Source organism: Candoia aspera, chromosome 5 (genome assembly GCF_035149785.1).
Source record: "Candoia aspera isolate rCanAsp1 chromosome 5, rCanAsp1.hap2, whole genome shotgun sequence".
NCBI classification, from domain to species: Eukaryota; Metazoa; Chordata; class Lepidosauria; order Squamata; family Boidae; genus Candoia; species Candoia aspera.
In genome coordinates, this window is record NC_086157.1 from 111,383,991 (window position 1) to 111,401,906 (window position 17,916).

The window sequence follows — 17,916 nt, forward strand, 5'->3', positions numbered from 1 at the left end:
ATGGGTATAAAATCCAAGTGGCAATGAGATCTGATTCGGTGAGGAGGGCTCTATGGAGCCAGCCACCCCCAGGAGGAACTATTCCCCTTCCCACCCCAGCTGAGGCGGCAGAGCCAGGTCTTCAAGTTCTTCCAGAAGGCTGGAAGCGAAGGGACTGGCCTCACCATTAGTACATTTGTTGTTTATTCGTTTAGTCGCTTCCGACTCTCCGGGACTTCATGGACCAGCCCACACCAGAGCTTCCTGTCGGTCGTCAACACCCCCAGCTCCCCCAGGGATGAGTCCGTCACCTCTAGAATATCAATTAGTACATTACTATTTAGTAATTAATAATTAGTATGTTAGATTGGTAATAAGCAAACACTCCTTTGTTTGAAATCTTCAGAAGGTTAAATCTTAGTTGTACTAGAGTTTTCCTCTTCTCATTCTTGGGAATGGGAATCATTTGTTCAGTTGTTTACACAAATGTTCTGTGTAGAGTAAGAACGACTCTCACCAGATGGTTGAAAGCAAGACAACACACAATTCTATAGGATTGCAAAAGGCAAGACCAGGACATATCAGGGAGTTGGACAGATAGTGGTTTGAATTAAATGAAGAAGATCTGTTGTCTCAGCGTTACACAAAGGCTTTCGGAGTCCTTCCGACATTGATCTGCTCTTAACTCCAACTTCAATGAGCTGACGATGATGGCTCCTAAAGAACCCTTGGTTGATTCTGAAGTTTTTTCCAGTCATGACATGGGCATAGTGTACACTATATCGGTGAGAGAGAGAAGGTAATCCAGAAGGGTCCACTAAAGAGACTTGTAATGAGTTACGTTGCTTGGTGATGGAGACATCAAAGGGCGCGAAAGCCAATATTGTATTTCCACATTAGTTTCAACAAGATCATTATTTTTGCTTCCTACTGTTGCATTTGTGGGAACTTTGCCCCTTGAAGTTGCATGGATTCCAGTGTAGAGATTCCTTGTCACCACAGAAGGCTTTGCCTCAGAGGCTTCCACATTCCCTTCAAGAAGATAACGGTTGTGTTTGTACAAAGGGATGCCTTGTTGGATTGTGGCCTCCAGGGAAGTGAGTAGGGGAAGCGCATTTATGCGTAAGGATCAGCATGAATATGCATGGGAAGCTTTCCTCGGTTCACTCGGAAGCTTGATTTTATGGGTAGCATGCTCATTCCCATAATGAATGTTGTTAATACTGTTTAGATGTTTACTTTAACTAATGAAACTTCTGTTAGCATTCCGGGATGGCTATAATAAAAGATCATCTGTTGGTATTACTTTGAGAATCCTACAGCAAATCTTCACGCAGTGAAAAATCACTGACTCCATGTGAGCTTGTTAGTTCATTATTTGTTGGGACTAGGGGCATAACCCTCCCCATTTCTCCTACTTTCCACCTCCCCTTCCTTTTGGCTACTGCATGTGAGCAAACAGTGAGGTTAATAACCCATTGACCCATCGAAAGCACCGTCTCTTGGGAAAGAACCTATCCTGTGAATAGCAGTGCTGGTGACCTTTTGTCCTCAGACCTCAGGCATTCATAAGGTGGCCTCTAAGCAACTCCTATCCTTGGCTTAAGCCTGAGAGGTTATCTTTCCTTTGTGGACAGTCTGGCCCCTGCAGTGTAGAAGGGACGGGAGTCCGCACTATTATAGGCAACCTCTGGCCCCTAACAATGTCTTTCCTGTGGTCTCCCCAAAGCAAATCATGAAAGGCTGCTAGTCAGAGATTTCTCTGTTTATTGGCTTCTAGTATAGCCCACTGTCCCCCATGAAAGGGGATTTGAGATTTGCATCAATGTAAAAGAGTTAAAACGCACCTACCCTTCATCTTAAAATACCAAGTAGAAGAAATACACTAGGAAGCGACATCCAGTTGACTCCATTGTAAAGCTTAACTTTAACCCTGACTGCTCCCCAAATTGCCCAAAGGTTAAGTCAAGTGACCTGTTGACTCTACAGGGTCCCTGAGACACCTTGATGGATTTCATTTGCTTAAGTTTCTAATCCTGATTCAGACTAGAGCAAATTTGGGGCAGATTTATCCTGGTATCTAGCCGAAGAGCATCAAACTCTAGCCAAACACATCTTTAAAGTCTTCACACTTTCACGCTTGACCAGAATGTCTGCATCACAGCCCCAAATCTGACTTGTGTTGGCATAAATCCTACAGTCTATTTCCAGATTTTTCTGAGTTTGGATGGCAAGATTGAGGCCTATAGGAATAGGTCTTTGTTTCTGCAGCATTTAATTCAGACCCTTTGGTGATGTTCCACAGTTGGGTCATGAAACGTCTGCAAGCCAGCAGCCAAGCTCAGAGAGCACCAAGGACTCCACAGTTCAACCCCGAGCTACAGATCTTCTCTTCTATTGGACAATAGAGTGGGCTGAGTTCCTCGTAATGGGGCTAATATAGCCTTTCTGATCACTGGATCCTTGTGATGCTCTAAAATGAAGTCAGCCTAACCAGTATCTGCAAAATGTTTGACAAACTCCTCTTGTTTTGGCTGTCCCTAAAAGCAGGTGGAATTGTTGGACTGCTAAACTCCTGGTGGGCCCCCATACATGGTATTCAGTCACACCTATGTGGAGTCTTGGGGATGTGTAGCAATTCAGATCTGAACTGGGAAAGAGACTTTGGATCCAGCTAGCTCCACATCTCTCCTATGTATTAAAGGAGGAACCTGAAAAAGAGGAAGCAAAGCACATAGACATCAACATTATTTCCTTTTTATAAGGCCGATTCATTGAATTCGGAATCCTTTACAGTGGTAGCAACCCTTAAGGTACATTTTTTCCCAAGGGAGAGAGAAGATGGTCCCTAGCGTCTGTTGGACTTAAGTTGTTCAAGGTCGTAAAGATCATCGTTCTCCGTGTGCGTTGTGTTTCAAAACAAATTGAACTCAAGTTACGCTTCTTGCTGGATAAAAATAATATGGTCACGTAAGCAAATGTCCACCAGCACCTGTGGGAGAGTTTCAGCTTTTAGTCTTTCAGAGAACAAGGGTTCTAGAGTTCAGGACATGGAATCAGGGATCTAAATTCTAACAAAGTAGATTTTAGTTGGCTGTTAGGGGAAAAAAAACCTTCCTAACAGTCGAAGCAGTTTGATGGTGGAATCAGTGACTCAGACAGATGATGGGGGACCTGTCCAAGTAGAGTGGAAACAGCCACCGGGTAGAGGTGCTCAAATTTTGATTCCTGCACTGAGCATGGATTGCACTTGATGGCTTAAACAGTCTCCTTCCAGTTCTGGGATATAAGCAGTTGGGGGCTGGATTACAAAAATTAGGGTCTTTTCCCATTTTGGCCCATTTGTCACTATAGTTATCATGTGGGATCCTCCTGCAAATGGCCACAAAATATGGTTGAGACCCACAGCTACGGTGAAGAGGATCTTTCCATTTCTGGCCTTCACAGTTCACAGTGGTGTACATACCTAATGCTCTCACCTCCTGTCTTCCCACAACAACAACCTTGTGAGGTGGGTTGGGCTGAGAGAGCGGGATGGCCCCAAGGTCGCCCAGCTGGTTTTCATGCCTAATGGAGGACTAGAATTCATGATCTCCCAATTTCTAGCCCAGCTTCTTAACAACATCAAAACTGCAGGAATTCTTAGTCTTTGGGTCAACTTTTTAATCTCCCAGACATTTGAAGAACAGTGTTTAAAGTTTTTGTGGATGATATTATAGTCATTTGATACACTGCATTGATTCTATTCCTGCTGATGAAATTCTCTTGGTTTTAATCTCTCTTTTAAAATTGCTGTCTTACTTGGTTTGTTGTGTTCTTAATCCATCTGCATATTGTGTAGAGAACTTTGGTTATTAGGGCATTTAAAAGTGAAATATAAAAAAATATGCTGTAGGAGAACTTAAGTTTCGTATTGCAATTCTATCTCTTCCCTTCCTCCATCGTAGTCCTGCACAGGGGATGCAAAATCGCTTTCACCTCCATTTTTGATTTACCACTTGTGGCTGGTTTATACACTAACTAAGTCAAAGTTTGTTTTAATCACAGTTACTTGAATAAACTGCATTGGCTGGGTTTACATAGTTTATTAAGCCAAAGCAGAACAAACTGCCTTATGGCTGAGTGTGCCATATCAATGCAGTGATTAAGTGTATAACAAAACCTCAAACTAAAACTAACTAGTTTGGAAACTTCCTTGTTGTTGTTGTTATCCTACCTTTTTATATACAACTCAAGGCACTGAACAGACCTAATACTCCTGCCTTCTCTTTTCCCCACAACAACAACCCTGTGAAGTGGGCTGAGAGAGAAGGATTGGCCCAAAATCACCCAGCCGGCTTTCATGCCTAAGGCGGGACTAGAACTCACAGTCTCCCTGTTTCTAGCCTGGAGCCTTAACCACTAGACCAAACTGGCTCTCTACACTTTTACATCAGTTCAAAGCTAGCCAAATCAGGGGGTCACATAAGCCTTGAATATAAAATAATAGCCAAAATAGAATTCACATTCCTTATCATGAAGTGGGAAGAGTATGAATTCAGACCTCTCTTGCAAAATTGTTGTAGAATTTACTGGATTTGAAGTGTGACTCAGGAACGTTATCTAGAGGCCCTTTCTAGAATTAATCACGGCAATAATAATAATAATAATAATAATGGAACATAATCAATCAATAATAAAAGCAGTGAAAATTATTTCCAAAGTCCAGATCTGGCGTGGGCTGGTCCATGAAGTCACGAAGAGTTGGAAGTGACTGGACAAATAAACAAGCCAGATCCCTACGAAGACAAGTTTCACTGCATTTTTAATTAATCATTTATGTGTATAAAACATTTAAAGCAAGAAGAAATGGCTACAAAAAAAGGGGGGAAAGAATGTGGAAAAAGACATAGGGGATGAAGAATAAATTGTCAGGAAATAAACCAAGGATTTACAATCATCATAAAACTTAGAATTCATTCTTTCGTTAGTTAGTTGATACTTTAAGTGCCCATAACTAGGTCCATCATATCATCTTAAGAAATAACTAAAAATCTCTATAAAACATTAACACTGATATTGCCACTCTTTGTCATTGTTCCAAAAGTAAGTGCACATAAGCATAAAAGAAAAGAAAAAGAAAAGAGGGAAAAAATTAAAAGGAAAACGAATAATAAGAAAAAAAGGAGGAAAATAGTTAGAAAAAATAATACGTTGTAAACTCCCTCCCGCTGTACCTGACTGGCGATTGCATCAAGATATTTGTGAACGTTGACTGTGCTTCTAATGACCGTCTTTTGCCTTTTCTTCCTCCTCCCCAGCGTCCTGCCCAGTGTTGTGCAGTGGGAATGGACAGTACATGAAAGGACGATGTTTGTGTCACAGTGGATGGAAAGGAGCCGAATGTGATGTCCCAACCAACCAGTGCATTGACGTCTCTTGCAACAGCCACGGGACGTGCATCATGGGAACCTGCATTTGTAATCCAGGCTACAAGGGAGAGAGCTGTGAAGAAGGTATTTCCCTTTAAGGTCCCGTTGGCACTTCTCCCACAGTGAGATAAACTTCAGAATGCCAGGCATTAGACCAGTCTGACCATTAGTCCGTTTCGCCTGGTTTTGTTGGTGCTGATGGACTTTTGGAGAGAGGCTCTACCAAGCAGTAACCCCTGCAGAGTAGATTTTGATTCTGACCGTGTGGGTCTCTTCCAAACCAGTTGGATAGCCCTTTTATTTACAAGTAACCTTTTCACGGCTGATGTTTTCAGCAACTGCACCATCTTTATTTGTAACGTAGATTTCTTTCAGTCTGTTATGGGTGCAGTGAAGGTTTTTTTCCCCCTTGTCTGGGGTTCCACATGATTTCCAATTCAAAGCCTCCAGTTTGTTTCCTTCCTTCCTTCCTTCCTTCCTTCCTTCCTTCCTTCCTTCCTTCCTTCCTTCCTTATTTATTTATTCATCCATCCATCCATCCATCCATCCATCCTTTATTTTTAGGATTTTTGAATACAATAGAAGTATAAAAATTAAAGGAAAAATAAGAAAAAGAACATAGAAAAAAGAAGAGGAGAGAGAGAAAGAAAGAAAGAAAAGAAAATACAGGTAGTCCTCATTTAGCAACTACAATTGGGATTGGCCACTCAGTCATTAAGTGAAGCAGTCACTAAGTGAAACTGCATCTGTGCTTACAGTCTTACTTCAGCTATCCTTTGCTTTACAGACCTGCGAAGGTCAAATGCCAGGATTGGTCACAAAGTTCCTTTTTCATCACTGTCATAACTGTTGCTAAATGAGGACTACCTGTACAGAATTATGACTTCCTCCCTTTTTTCTATTGAATAATTGCCATCTTACTCTTTCCCCTCCCTTTTTAATCTCCAAATCCATAAATCATCAGTTCAGTCTTTCCTTCTTTCAACAAAAAGTCTCAATAAGGCTTTCAGTCTTTTAAAAAAAGTATTTCTTGTTTTTTCCCTGACCAAACTGGTCAGCTTTGCCATTTCCACAAGTTCCATCAATTTTATAATCCAGCCTTCTTCTGTGGGTATTCAAAGCCTCCAGTTTCGAGTCCTGTCTTCAATCCGGTCTTCGTTAACGTTCTGCTTCCAGACTAATTTTACCCTGAATGTTACTAAAAGCCCTTTGGCAAGAAATACTTTGCAGCCTCTCATCCCAGCCATTGTCTCCCCACCTACAAATGGCTTCTTCTGTACTGTAACCAGTTTCCACCAGATGCTACATCATTTGCTTGTTTCTTAAAAACCTTGGAAAATGTTTTGTCCCACACCAGACATGTTTGTCCATTATTCCCAGGACTGTGGTCTTCAGTGGCAGGACCAGTCTCTGTGCAGCCTGCAGTCTCTTAGCTGAAGATGCTAGAGGTGATCCTCTGACTTTATGCTGCTCTATGATATTGTTTTGATTCCTTCCTTTTGCACCACTTCTGGCTGTTTAGTGTTCCGCTGAAACACCTGCAGTCCCCCAGCCTTTTCCTTCTTCATCAGAATTATTGATGCCCCAATTATTTCAGTTCCCATTGAAACTAGCGTTAGGCTTAATCGATGAGCTTAAATGTGTCTAACCTTGTATGGGATTGCAGCATTTTTCATTATTATTTTTAAGCACATCACACCAGACAGAATATACACATCCATCCAGCCGACATAGACTCACCAATCCAAGTTCCACAAGCCTGAACACTGAGTGACCAAAGTAGATTAGAGATGGATATGAATAATCAATCAATTCCATCTCTTTCCTTTCAGCCAGGAGTGGGAGAAACTTAATTGCAAAATAGAAGCTCTTGATGCAGTCGGAAATGGCTCTCAGTGCACCTGCCATTATTTCTACTTGAGTATAAACCAACCAGGTTTTTTTTTAAAGTTATCTGAGAACATTCTTCTCTGGAGATGACCAGGCACACAGTCGCTTGCAGCAAAATTAAAAGCCATGGATTTGCCCCTGCATAGGGTTGACAGGACAAGAACCAGCAGCCTGGGGAATCTGTTTTCGCTTGAAAGGTGAATCAGCTGCAAGGGAACATACTGGAGGCTGCATACCAGTCATGGGTATCTTCTCAGTGTTGAACACTGCCATTTTACTTGACTTTTTTGACCCTCCCTGCAGGCCTTCCTGCTTGATGCACTACACCCATTTCCCATTGACGGACACACATACACACACAAACTCTCTGTTTTCACACGTGCGTTCTCTAACCCCAGGATTGACCCTTTTAGGCCAGGGTTTCTCAACCAGGGTTTGGTGGCACCCTCGGGTTCCGCGAGGGGTCGCCAGGGGTTCCCTGGGAGATCACGATTTATTTAAAAAATTATTTCAAATTCGGGCAACTTCACATTCAAGAGGCAAGTTTCCTTCTTTATTTTCAGTTTAAGAACACTGTTAATGCAGGCCCGCCCATGAAATGAATACAATGGTTTTGTAACTTCTGGCCTATATTGGAGCCTGAACGGGCAGGGGTTCCCCGAGGCCTGGAAAATATTTCAAGGGTTCCTCCGGGGTCAAAGGGTTGAGAAAGGCTGTTTTACACTAACGTTTTAGAGAGGGACTGCTCAGAGTGCCCCTCTTTTTAAAAATATGTGGGACAACTGTGGGGGAAGAGAGGATGTGCATTCCCCACCTTGCAAGTTAGGACAAGCTGCCAGACATTCTTGTTACTTCTCTTCTAAGGTATCCACACCAAAATTTGTATGATTTACATTACTTACTAAACCTGATCCTGAACACATAAAAATCAAGGTTTAAGAACTGCCCCTTTTCCAGTTTGCCTTTTCTATCCTGAACCTGCCATCTTACATTAGAGTAGGACCCTTCCTGGATGAAGCCAAAAGCCTAAATCAACTCCACTTAACAATTTGGCACCTTTCTTAACAGATTCAGATGCTGTGAGTTCAGCTCAAAATAAAACTGAAAAGCTTGAGAGAACATCTCAGTCTCAGCTACTCAACATTACCACCTCATTTCCCAGGGGTCCCAAAGCAGCATTTATCATCTTTCCTCCCTGCCAGCCTCTTGAAGGCAAAGCAAGTCCATCAGACCAGGTCCATCAAAGCAGGCAAGAAGCTTCCATGGAGTTCCCAAGTTCAGACTGAGCAAACCATGCCTTGGGTGAATGTATCACTTTTTCCGACATTAATGTAGGGGTACAGGCAATCCTTACATTACCCAGCTAGCATGAGGCTGAGATCAGAGGCAGCCACACCACCCAAGCCTTTTGTCAAAGCCATGAAAGTAGCATTGTGCTGTCACAGTGCAAATTCCACCTGTTTCCTACGTCCACGCTACATCATGGAACACATACAGGTAGCCCTCGACTTACGACCCCAATTGGGACCGGAATTTCCATCATAAGTCGAGTCACCATGTGACCAGACCCAATTTTACAGCTATTTTTTACAGTGGTGGTTAAGCAAATCCAGCTCTCCGAATGGGTGCAAAATGTGATCACATGACCGCCAGGCACTGCAACCAATCGTAAATGCAAGCCCGTCGCCAAGCACCTGAAATATAATCATGTGACTGTGGGGGGGGTGCAACATTTTGCGATGCTCAGAAGTGCTTTACAGGCTGTAAAGCACCCACCCCAAGGCTGTTGTAACTTTTGACTGTTGTTAAATAAATGGTCGTAAGTCAAGGACTAGCTATATGGTAGAAGTACGGACTGCAGGTGTTTTCAGTATCTTTTTTACTGTCTTCTAATGATTGCATTTTTGCAGCCCAGGTGTGGTGGTATCTTTAGTTTGAGTTTAGGCATAGATAGGCTTGACCTGGTTTTAGAGCGGTGTTTTTCAGACTTAGAAACTTTAAGATGTGTGGACTTCAACTCCCAGAATTTCCCCGCCAGCACACTGGCTGGGGAATTCTGGGAATTGAAGTCTGCACATCTTAAATTTGCTAAGTTTGAAAAACACTGTTTTAGAGGAATAGTCCTAACAAGTGGGCCAGATTAGGCTGGATCTATCTAAAGAAGAAACAAGTCCTTTTCTGTCATCATCCATTCCACTTGCTTTCTAGTGAGTCCCATTCCATAATGGATTGGCCAAAACATAGGTTTTTGCTGCTTAATATGTCATTAGCTTTTTTAAAAAGTTAATTATGATGCTGAACTTAATTATGATTCTTTCCTGGTTTTGCTGTAATTTTATTTACATGTCTATTTCTTGACTACTTGGTCAGTCTCTTGAGGCTATACAAGTACGGTTGAGAGCTTTAAATAAATAGAAGCTCAGCATTAATTGGCTGACAGCCCAAACTAACATGAAAAAGCAGGCAAGAAATAAAGTGAGGTTTTTCCACACAGCTTGTTGAGTGGAATAGTTTTCCCTCCTCATTTGAGTCTTATACACTAGATGTAATGCCTGTTTGTCTAAGAGGAAATGAACATTAAAGGTCTGTATAAAGACTGCTACACAGAAAATCTGTGGAATTCTGTTCTTCTCTGAATCTTGCCATAATGTTGATTTCCAATATTTTACGAACATGTCTTTTCTTTGGAGGAGGGATAGCCGATAAAGATTCCTTCCTTTTATTAATTCAGGTGCTTTTCCCATTATGGTTCCAATTAGCTTTTACGGGCACCCCCTACTTATTTTCTGCAATATTAAGCACTATTTATAAAAGATTGGTTATGTTTTTGGACAGTATATTTTTACTTAAGAATATTGTTTTTATTGTATTTTAATCTTTATTTATTCTAGTTTTATTGTAAACCGCCCAGAGTTGCTCTTTGAGTGAGATGGGCGGTGACTAAATTTGAAATATAAATATAATATAAATCACCTTGTGAGTTTGCTCCTTTCTTGGCCCATACATGTGCAAAAGCAGGATAAAAAAATCTAACCCCCACCCCAAAAGACACCCTCCTTGTGTAAAGTCAAATTTAGATTAGCCAGGTTCCATTATCTAACTCAGGGTCTACCTATACTGTCCTCGGTCTTGACATGAAGTGTCTGAATAGAATAGATAAGCCCAAATTATAATCTTTTAAGAGAGAACGAAAGTTTGCTGGGCCCACTGTTAACTCAGTTTTATGAACTTTGGTCAAATTCCTCCTTATTTGCCTCCCCCCCCCCTTCTGAAATAAAAAGCGCTTTGTCCCTTAGATCCTTTCCGTTGGCTTTTACCCATCCTTGGATGTCTCTGTATAGCAGAAGAGCCTGCTTGTGATGCTACAAATTTAGAGCATCATTCACTGGGCGATTCTACTGTGCCAGTCCCACAGTGAACAAAAGCTGCAGGGTGTGCTAGTAATTCCCATTCATTTTTAGTTGGATTGGCACCGGAGATATTCCCAGTGGATTGTGCCAACAGTCATTGCTTCTGCTCTTCAACACCATAACCCATCTGTAGGAAGAAGTCCAAAACGGGCCAAGCAATTCAGTTTGCTGAGCAGCAGCATTTTAAAGTATGCCATTCTCGTCTTCTAAGAAAAGAAGAAAATGGGGGGGGAAAGAAAACTACAGAGAGAGAGAGAGATGAAAACATTTGCAACAAAGAGAAGAATGAAATAGAAAGAAAGAAAGAAAGAAAGAAAGAAAGAAAGAAAGAAAGAAAGAAAGAAAGAAAGAAAGAATGAAATAATCCTGTCTCAGGACCCTTGCCATGGGGCAGAGCATCTAAGCGATCTGGCCAGAGAGGGCAAGATTAAAGTAGCCATTGTGCAGGCTGTCTCATGAAAGAGCTTGTTTGGACATGAAAAATGGCCCTGGGTTTATGATGAATGGCGTGTCCCGACATGCATGCCTTCCTCTCCTATCACCCTGTGTTAACGCTGAGGTAGCAGAGCACTCTGCCTTCTGTGATGGAGAGCCCCCTGCAACCTACCTCTTTCCCCTCTGTTGGCCTTCGGAGGCAATGATTAATTGCTTTGCAGTAGCCCCTTGTCATTTATCCGGCAATCTTTGTTCTCCGTGATTGAACCATCTGCTAAGGACGTCAGGGACTGGCACTTAGCTTCCAGCTCTTCTTTCACGGCATCTCCTTCGTGGGGAAGAAGGGGGTTGAGGCTGCCAGGGCACCAAACGGATGCCCTCCCCGCTAAGGCTTTCATAGTGCCAGAGATTTATAAAGCCAGCCTTCTGCCTTGCTCAGGATCCTAAGAGGGGTGAAGAGTTGATGCGTCAGTAATACGCCTGCGTGCATCTCGAGAGGGCCGAACAGCCCGTCTGCAAAAAGATAAGCTGCTCATAACATGGTCTGGGCTGATATAAGTGAAGCCCACTTGAACAGGGATGCTTTGCTTTTAGATGGTATGTCTAGCTGAAGGGCTGGCCAAATGCCACAGAGACCTCTGATGCCTTTCTCATCAAGGATTGTCCCCGTCCCTGGAATGGCCAAGGTGTTCAGTTCAATGTTCAAGGTGTTCAGTGTTCAAGGTGGCTCAAAGAGCACCAAGGACTCCACCTTTCAACCCTGAGCTACAAATACTCTCTTCAATTGTTCAGTTTATCCCTGGTGTGCATGACACTGATTCCAATCTTCACCCCAAAGTTTCTTGTTGATTTGTGTAAGCTGCCTCTGTCCCACCGCAGTGGCATGGTAGGGAAAAAACTGGCCTTGATTTTCATCTGTAAATTCATCTGCCCCGGGAACGTTAACAAGAGGAAAGAGTTTGTAACTTTACAGTGTGGAAAACAGTGTGCCATCGTCTGTTCATCAGCCAAGCAGTGCCTTTGGAGTAAATTTCTTATGTTTGGTTGGCGAGTTTTGAAACATAGAAAGGGGCAACCAGAGTCACGATATCAGATGTGAACTAAATTCTTTTAAGGTTTGGCTAGTGAGGAATAACACTGTTGCTTCACCTGTTTATCTGTCCTGTCTGCCGTTGATGTAAGTTGCGGTGTTATAGAATACAAGAAGGAAAGACTTTTCCCTGACAGCGAATGGCAGTAAGCAGAGGAAAAGTAAAAAAGGGCATCAGGAGCAAGAGAGGAAGTGTAGGCATTATTTCATTCATATTCCATAATGAGATTTTCTTTCATTCATTCATTCTTTCGAACGATTCCATTCTTCCTACTCTGGTGAACCCTCCAGGCTGTTGGCCAGATTTTAAAACAAAACAACCCAAAACAGTGTTTAAAAAAATCGAAAAGACAGATTAAAGTTCAGATTAAAATAAACACTTAAACAGTGTTTCTCAACCGTAGCCATTTTAAGATGTGTGGACTTCATTGCTGGCTGGGGTATTCTGGGAGTTGAAGTCCACACATCTTAAAATGACTACGGTTGAGAAACAGTGCATTAAAATCATGTGAAATCCCTCCAATCCTGTTAATTCAGCTCTAGATGTTTTGAATGTAGATGCCAGACTAGCCCTTTAAGGTAGATCAGACTAGGAGTCTAATGTCATGTAGGTCAGTGCTACTTTTATTGTAAATAACAGAATCTTGCAAGTCTGAATGCACTTCCCCCTCCCTCTTCGTGTGAACTAGGGAGGGGCTTGTCTGAGATGCTTACTCACGTTACATTCCAGCCCAGGACTCACGTTCCTTTTATCTGACCATTGTCTTGTTAGCGGCGCTTCCTCCTGTCCCTCAAGGCCGTTCCCTCCGCCCTCTACAATAGATGAGATCTAAGGACAAGTGGTTAATAATGGCAATTAAGTACTGAATGCTCATGTTTTCCTATTTTCTTTTCCTTGCTTTGCAGTGGACTGCATGGATCCTACCTGCTCAGGACATGGAGTTTGTGTGAGAGGAGAGTGCCACTGCTCGGTTGGCTGGGGAGGGGCCAACTGTGAGACCCCGAGAGCAACTTGTCTGGACCAGTGTTCAGGCCATGGAACCTTTCTGTCCGAAACCGGTCTCTGCACGTGTGATCCCAACTGGACTGGGCATGACTGCTCCATTGGTAATTGCACCTATGAATTTACTTCATTGAACCTTGGTGTGACAGTCTGGGCTTAAAATGACAAGGTGTGATCAGGTGCCTTCCGTGGGTTCCTATAAGGCATGTTTGTTGTGATGCATGCTTGGGGTGAAATTGATATGAGGTGCAAGTGGCTGTTTTCTTACCTTTGCCTAGGAGAAAGTATTCATGGAGCTGATAAATGCAGGTTGTCCTCATTTAGCGACCACAGTTGGGACCGGCCGCTCAGTCGTTAAGCAAAGCGGTAGCTAAGTGAAACCATGTATGTGCTTATGATCTTACTTCAGCTGTCCTTTGCTTTGCACACCTGCAAAGGTTATAACTGCAAAGATTGGTCGTAAAGTTACTTTTTCGTCACTGTCATAACTGCGAACGGTCGCTAAACGAGGGATCTACTTCTATTTATCCTTGTGGTCATCCTTCCCATGCCTTAATAATTCTTAATGCTTTCTGCTTTCTGAATCTGCCAGTAATGCTGGGAACTGAGGTCTCTACCCTCTTGGTACCCTTGACTAGTTGGAATTCCTCTCTCTGTTCCAAATTTTGTGGCCCCTAAGCCAGAAAGTTGTGAGGTCAAGGGAGTGATAGAGGAGCAAAGAATGATGCTACGCATGTATATTGCTACAGCCTCAGGATCCGTAGCCTTCTTAACAGTACCCTCCTGTTGTTTCAAAACAGTGTTGGAGAATGATTGATCTTAACATCCATCAGCATGAGCAAGCAGGGTGTCCTGCTTTCTTCTTTTTGACAGCCCCCAGCTGCAGTGGCAAAAATGTCTGCTTTATTTTAAAAAAGTATTTCACATTACATATTTCTGCAAGTATTTCCTTTCTGTTTGCTTTTTGCTAGACACTAGTATTTCCTGAATATATCTTTCGGTTGAACTGGAGAATTGCATTGCAACATTAAGTGCCAAAAACAAAGGATAATCGCATTATGCTTTGTGCGTTAAGACAGAAAGTGTGAATTAGCTCCGTTCATGTTTTTAAAAGCAACCCAAATAAATTTCAGATGATTTCTTATTCATAATCTGTCAACATCTAAATTAAACCTAGATGTCATAAACAGAATAAAGAGAAATCACTGATGACTAAATTTGAATTCATTAAAAAAAAAGCCTCTCTTACTTATGTATTCAGTGAATTTGCCCATTTGTACTCCATAATATTATAAACTGTTATTTACATTATGGCATGCTGGGATTTCTGTTTTTTTTTAAAAAAGGTTCTAGTCCTCATGACTGTTGATAAATGTTTTAAGACATGGAAGATCTGTTAATGCCTACCCCTTGATGCCAGGACTGTCTGAACCTGCAGAGCATATCTATAGAGTCCTCATACAAATTACTCTATTTCTTTCCAGTAGAGCAGGGAGAAAGATTGCATTTATTATGGAAGCAAGTGACTGATGCCCCTAACCAGCTATTTGATCTCAGAAAGCTAAGCAGGGTTGACCCTGGATAGTACTTGAATGAGAAATCACCATAAAATAAAGCAGTAGGCTAGGCTGGGAAGTGGAAAACATCCCAGGGAAGAAAGCAGTAGCAAATTACTTCAAAGTTGCTTAAAGAAAAACCTTGCTGCCAAGAAAATAGATGGGCATGTCCATCAGAAGCTCAGCTAGACGGTGGAAGCTAGCAGGCCTCGCCTGAATTCAGAAAAGTTAAGCAGAATTGGAGCTGGTTAATATCTGGAGGGGGGGACATCAGAAAATCCCAGAACTGGAGGTTAAAAGGAAGGTTTTAAAAAACCACAAAGAAGGCCCTCCCACTTCTATATCGCTACAAAAAATGTTGTTCAAGTGCTCACTCAAGCTTGACTTGAAGGAGAATTCACCATTTTAGTGAACAAGGCATAAATCCATCTTTTGGAATTGAAGTTGACTGGGAGAAACGAACGGGTATTTACAAACCACCTTAGCAGAGACTTTTGTCCAGGAGGCATAAAACAATAATACTGTTAACATCAGAAATAGCTCCATGAAGGATGAAGTCTAAGGGCAAGGGTTGGGTGTAATTTTGTGCTGCCTGCGAAAAGTGAGCGGAGGTGAGTTTTACCAATGCAGAACAGGAAAAGGTTATGTTTTGATATGTGACCCCAGGGGGAAGTTTGTCTTATATGGGAGTGAAGAAATAGCATGCACGGTAATTTATGAGAAAGGACAAGCATCCACAGAAACCCTGCATTCAAATAATGTCCACTGTTTCTTCAGAATTATAGGCATAGAGTTTAGGGTGCTTATGCTCAACGTTTCTTTTGAACTGTTTGAAAAATATAACCATCTCTCTTCAACCTCTCGCGAAGCCTTAAAATAATGTTAGGCAGACATAGAGGTGATCTAATTTGCCTTTTCCTAGAAACCCGAGGTCCCCTATTTAAAAAAAAAACCCTGCATGATGGTGGCTTTGGAGAGCAGGCAAGGTAAGATTAATTCATTTCCTTTGAGGCCAGAGTTTGAAACCACAATTAAGCTCCCTCCAGACAAACTTTTAGACCATCTTGCTCTTTTTTATTCTGTTCCCACCAGGAGTGGGAGATGGTGCTGCAGAAAGAATTCCTGTTGGTATTGTTCTAAAACACACCAACCTGGTGGTAGCGCCTGCCCAACCTTGATTGATCTTTGAAGACCATGGCATGAAAAGAGACCTCTAGAGAGGCTAGAATGAAAGTTGGAAAGCATCATGAAGAAAGCAGTGGCAAAGTGTTTCCAGATGTTATAGACTTATGGGTGAAGTCTCCAGGAGTCAAACTCAGCTCAGAGACGTCTTGGCCTATGGTTAAACTATTGGAGTCAGAAATCCATGTCAGTAGACTGCCATTCACCCAGTGATCAACCAGTAGGTCAAGTGATGCTGCCTCAAAAGTATTCCCAAATCCTTGTAATGGGCAGAAGGAATAACCCTGAGGAACAGGAGGAAGGGCTGCAACCAAGACAACAGTCAAATAAAAGAAATCTGAGTGCAGGGCAGAAAGATAATTTGAGAAAGCTGCTCCGACTTGACCCTCCCTAATTCCCATGAGATGGGGGAAGCGCATTCAGACTTGCAAGGTTCTGTTATTATAACCTTATGATAGAAGTAGCGTTAGCTTGTATATCTTTGGTTTCCAAGTTTGGTCTACGTTGGAGGGCTGACAATTCCTAAGTAGAGAAATGTAGTCATGAAGACACACTTGTTCATCCAAGACAGCCTTTCCTAGTCTGGTGGTTACTAAATGAGTTGGACTTCAAATCTCATAATGTACAGCCAGCCTGGCCTTTCATCACATTGGCTGGAAATTAAGTTGAAAACATCTGGAGGTCCCCATTTGGTGGAGACAGTTTTGGGCTAATCAGTGAGCTTATGGCAGAAGCTTAGATCTTCAGAGGTAGTTTCTTGCAATGACTTTGCTGGGCGTACTCCAGTAACAGGGGAAGAAAGAAAGTACATTTGTTTTAAGAGCTAAGTCTCTTTGGACATAAAAGATTATGGTTGGTCGCACAGTCAGCCAGATGTTTAGACTGGATTTGGTATTTTTATCCACCTATCGAGTCCTTCCCAAGGACCTAGGATAGGCAGATGTTGTCATTCGATGGTGTTAAAAGTATCGTCGCAGGAAGTAAGCTGTTCCAAGTAAAGCTATCTTTTATAATTGTTGTTGTTATTATTATTATTATTATTATTTAAATCGGTATGGTGCCTGACTCTCAATGACTCCCAAGAGAGACACCTGCCACAAACTGAAATGACATCAATACCACAACACTCCCATGGTGACATCAGGATGCAAACTCCATCCTTATGTACTTGCATTTTGACATCTGGCACAGGATGTAAGTCATTTTTTGGTGTCATGACCCATGTTTCACCACTTAGCCGTGGCAAATTCAGATTCTACAAATCAGTCTGAAACGTTGATGAAACAAATTCATTACATCTTCTACTTTGCTTCTCTTCTCGTAGGTATCTCTGGGAGAACAAGTGGGGTACTAAGTTAAAAAAAGCCACCTCTGCGGGTTTTTGGGTTGCAGACTTTTTAGACTGGGAACCACTTAAAACTGCTCTTAGACATTATGGAACTATATATTATTTATGGTATATATATATAGATAGATAGATAGATCCAACCATAAATACATGGTTAGACAATAGCCATGTTTGGTATGCATTGTCACTTGTATGTGACTGCTAGCAGCTCCAGAAGAGTTTTCTAAATGTCCCCAAATAGAAATTCTCTGAGACTGTTCATCAAAAGAGCACTGGAGTTTTTGGCATTTACAAAACTGCCAGAATGTACAGTATATTGGAGATACATGGCTAAATTAATATTAAAAGTGAGGAAATTAAGCTATATAGTGCCACTGGGCTTTCGAGCAAATGGGAGAATTAGAAGGGGAAAAAAATCACAGCGAACAGACTGGCTTCTTTAAGGTGCATAAGCTGTTCCATGGGCAGTCTTCCTTAAATAGCTTTAATTCACATCCTATAAATGTTGGAGATCCAATTAAAAGTCATAGCAGACTTGGGAGAAGATTCATGGCCTACTGTAGCTGAAACATTTGTTTAATCAAATCTTAGTGCTGGGGAGGAAAAGGCCCT

At 42.0% G+C, this 17,916-nt stretch overlaps 1 protein-coding gene across 1 annotated transcript in view; it reads left to right on the top strand.

Moving 5' to 3' along the window:
• The window catches only part of TENM4 (teneurin transmembrane protein 4), a 445,069-nt gene that overhangs the window by 303,963 nt on the left and 123,190 nt on the right, over positions 1–17,916 (top strand). Inside the window, exons 12-13 of the mRNA XM_063305935.1 lie at positions 5,280–5,474; positions 13,122–13,322. Of these exons, the coding sequence (XP_063162005.1) occupies positions 5,280–5,474; positions 13,122–13,322 (396 nt within the window). The remainder of the gene's footprint in view (positions 1–5,279; positions 5,475–13,121; positions 13,323–17,916) is intronic.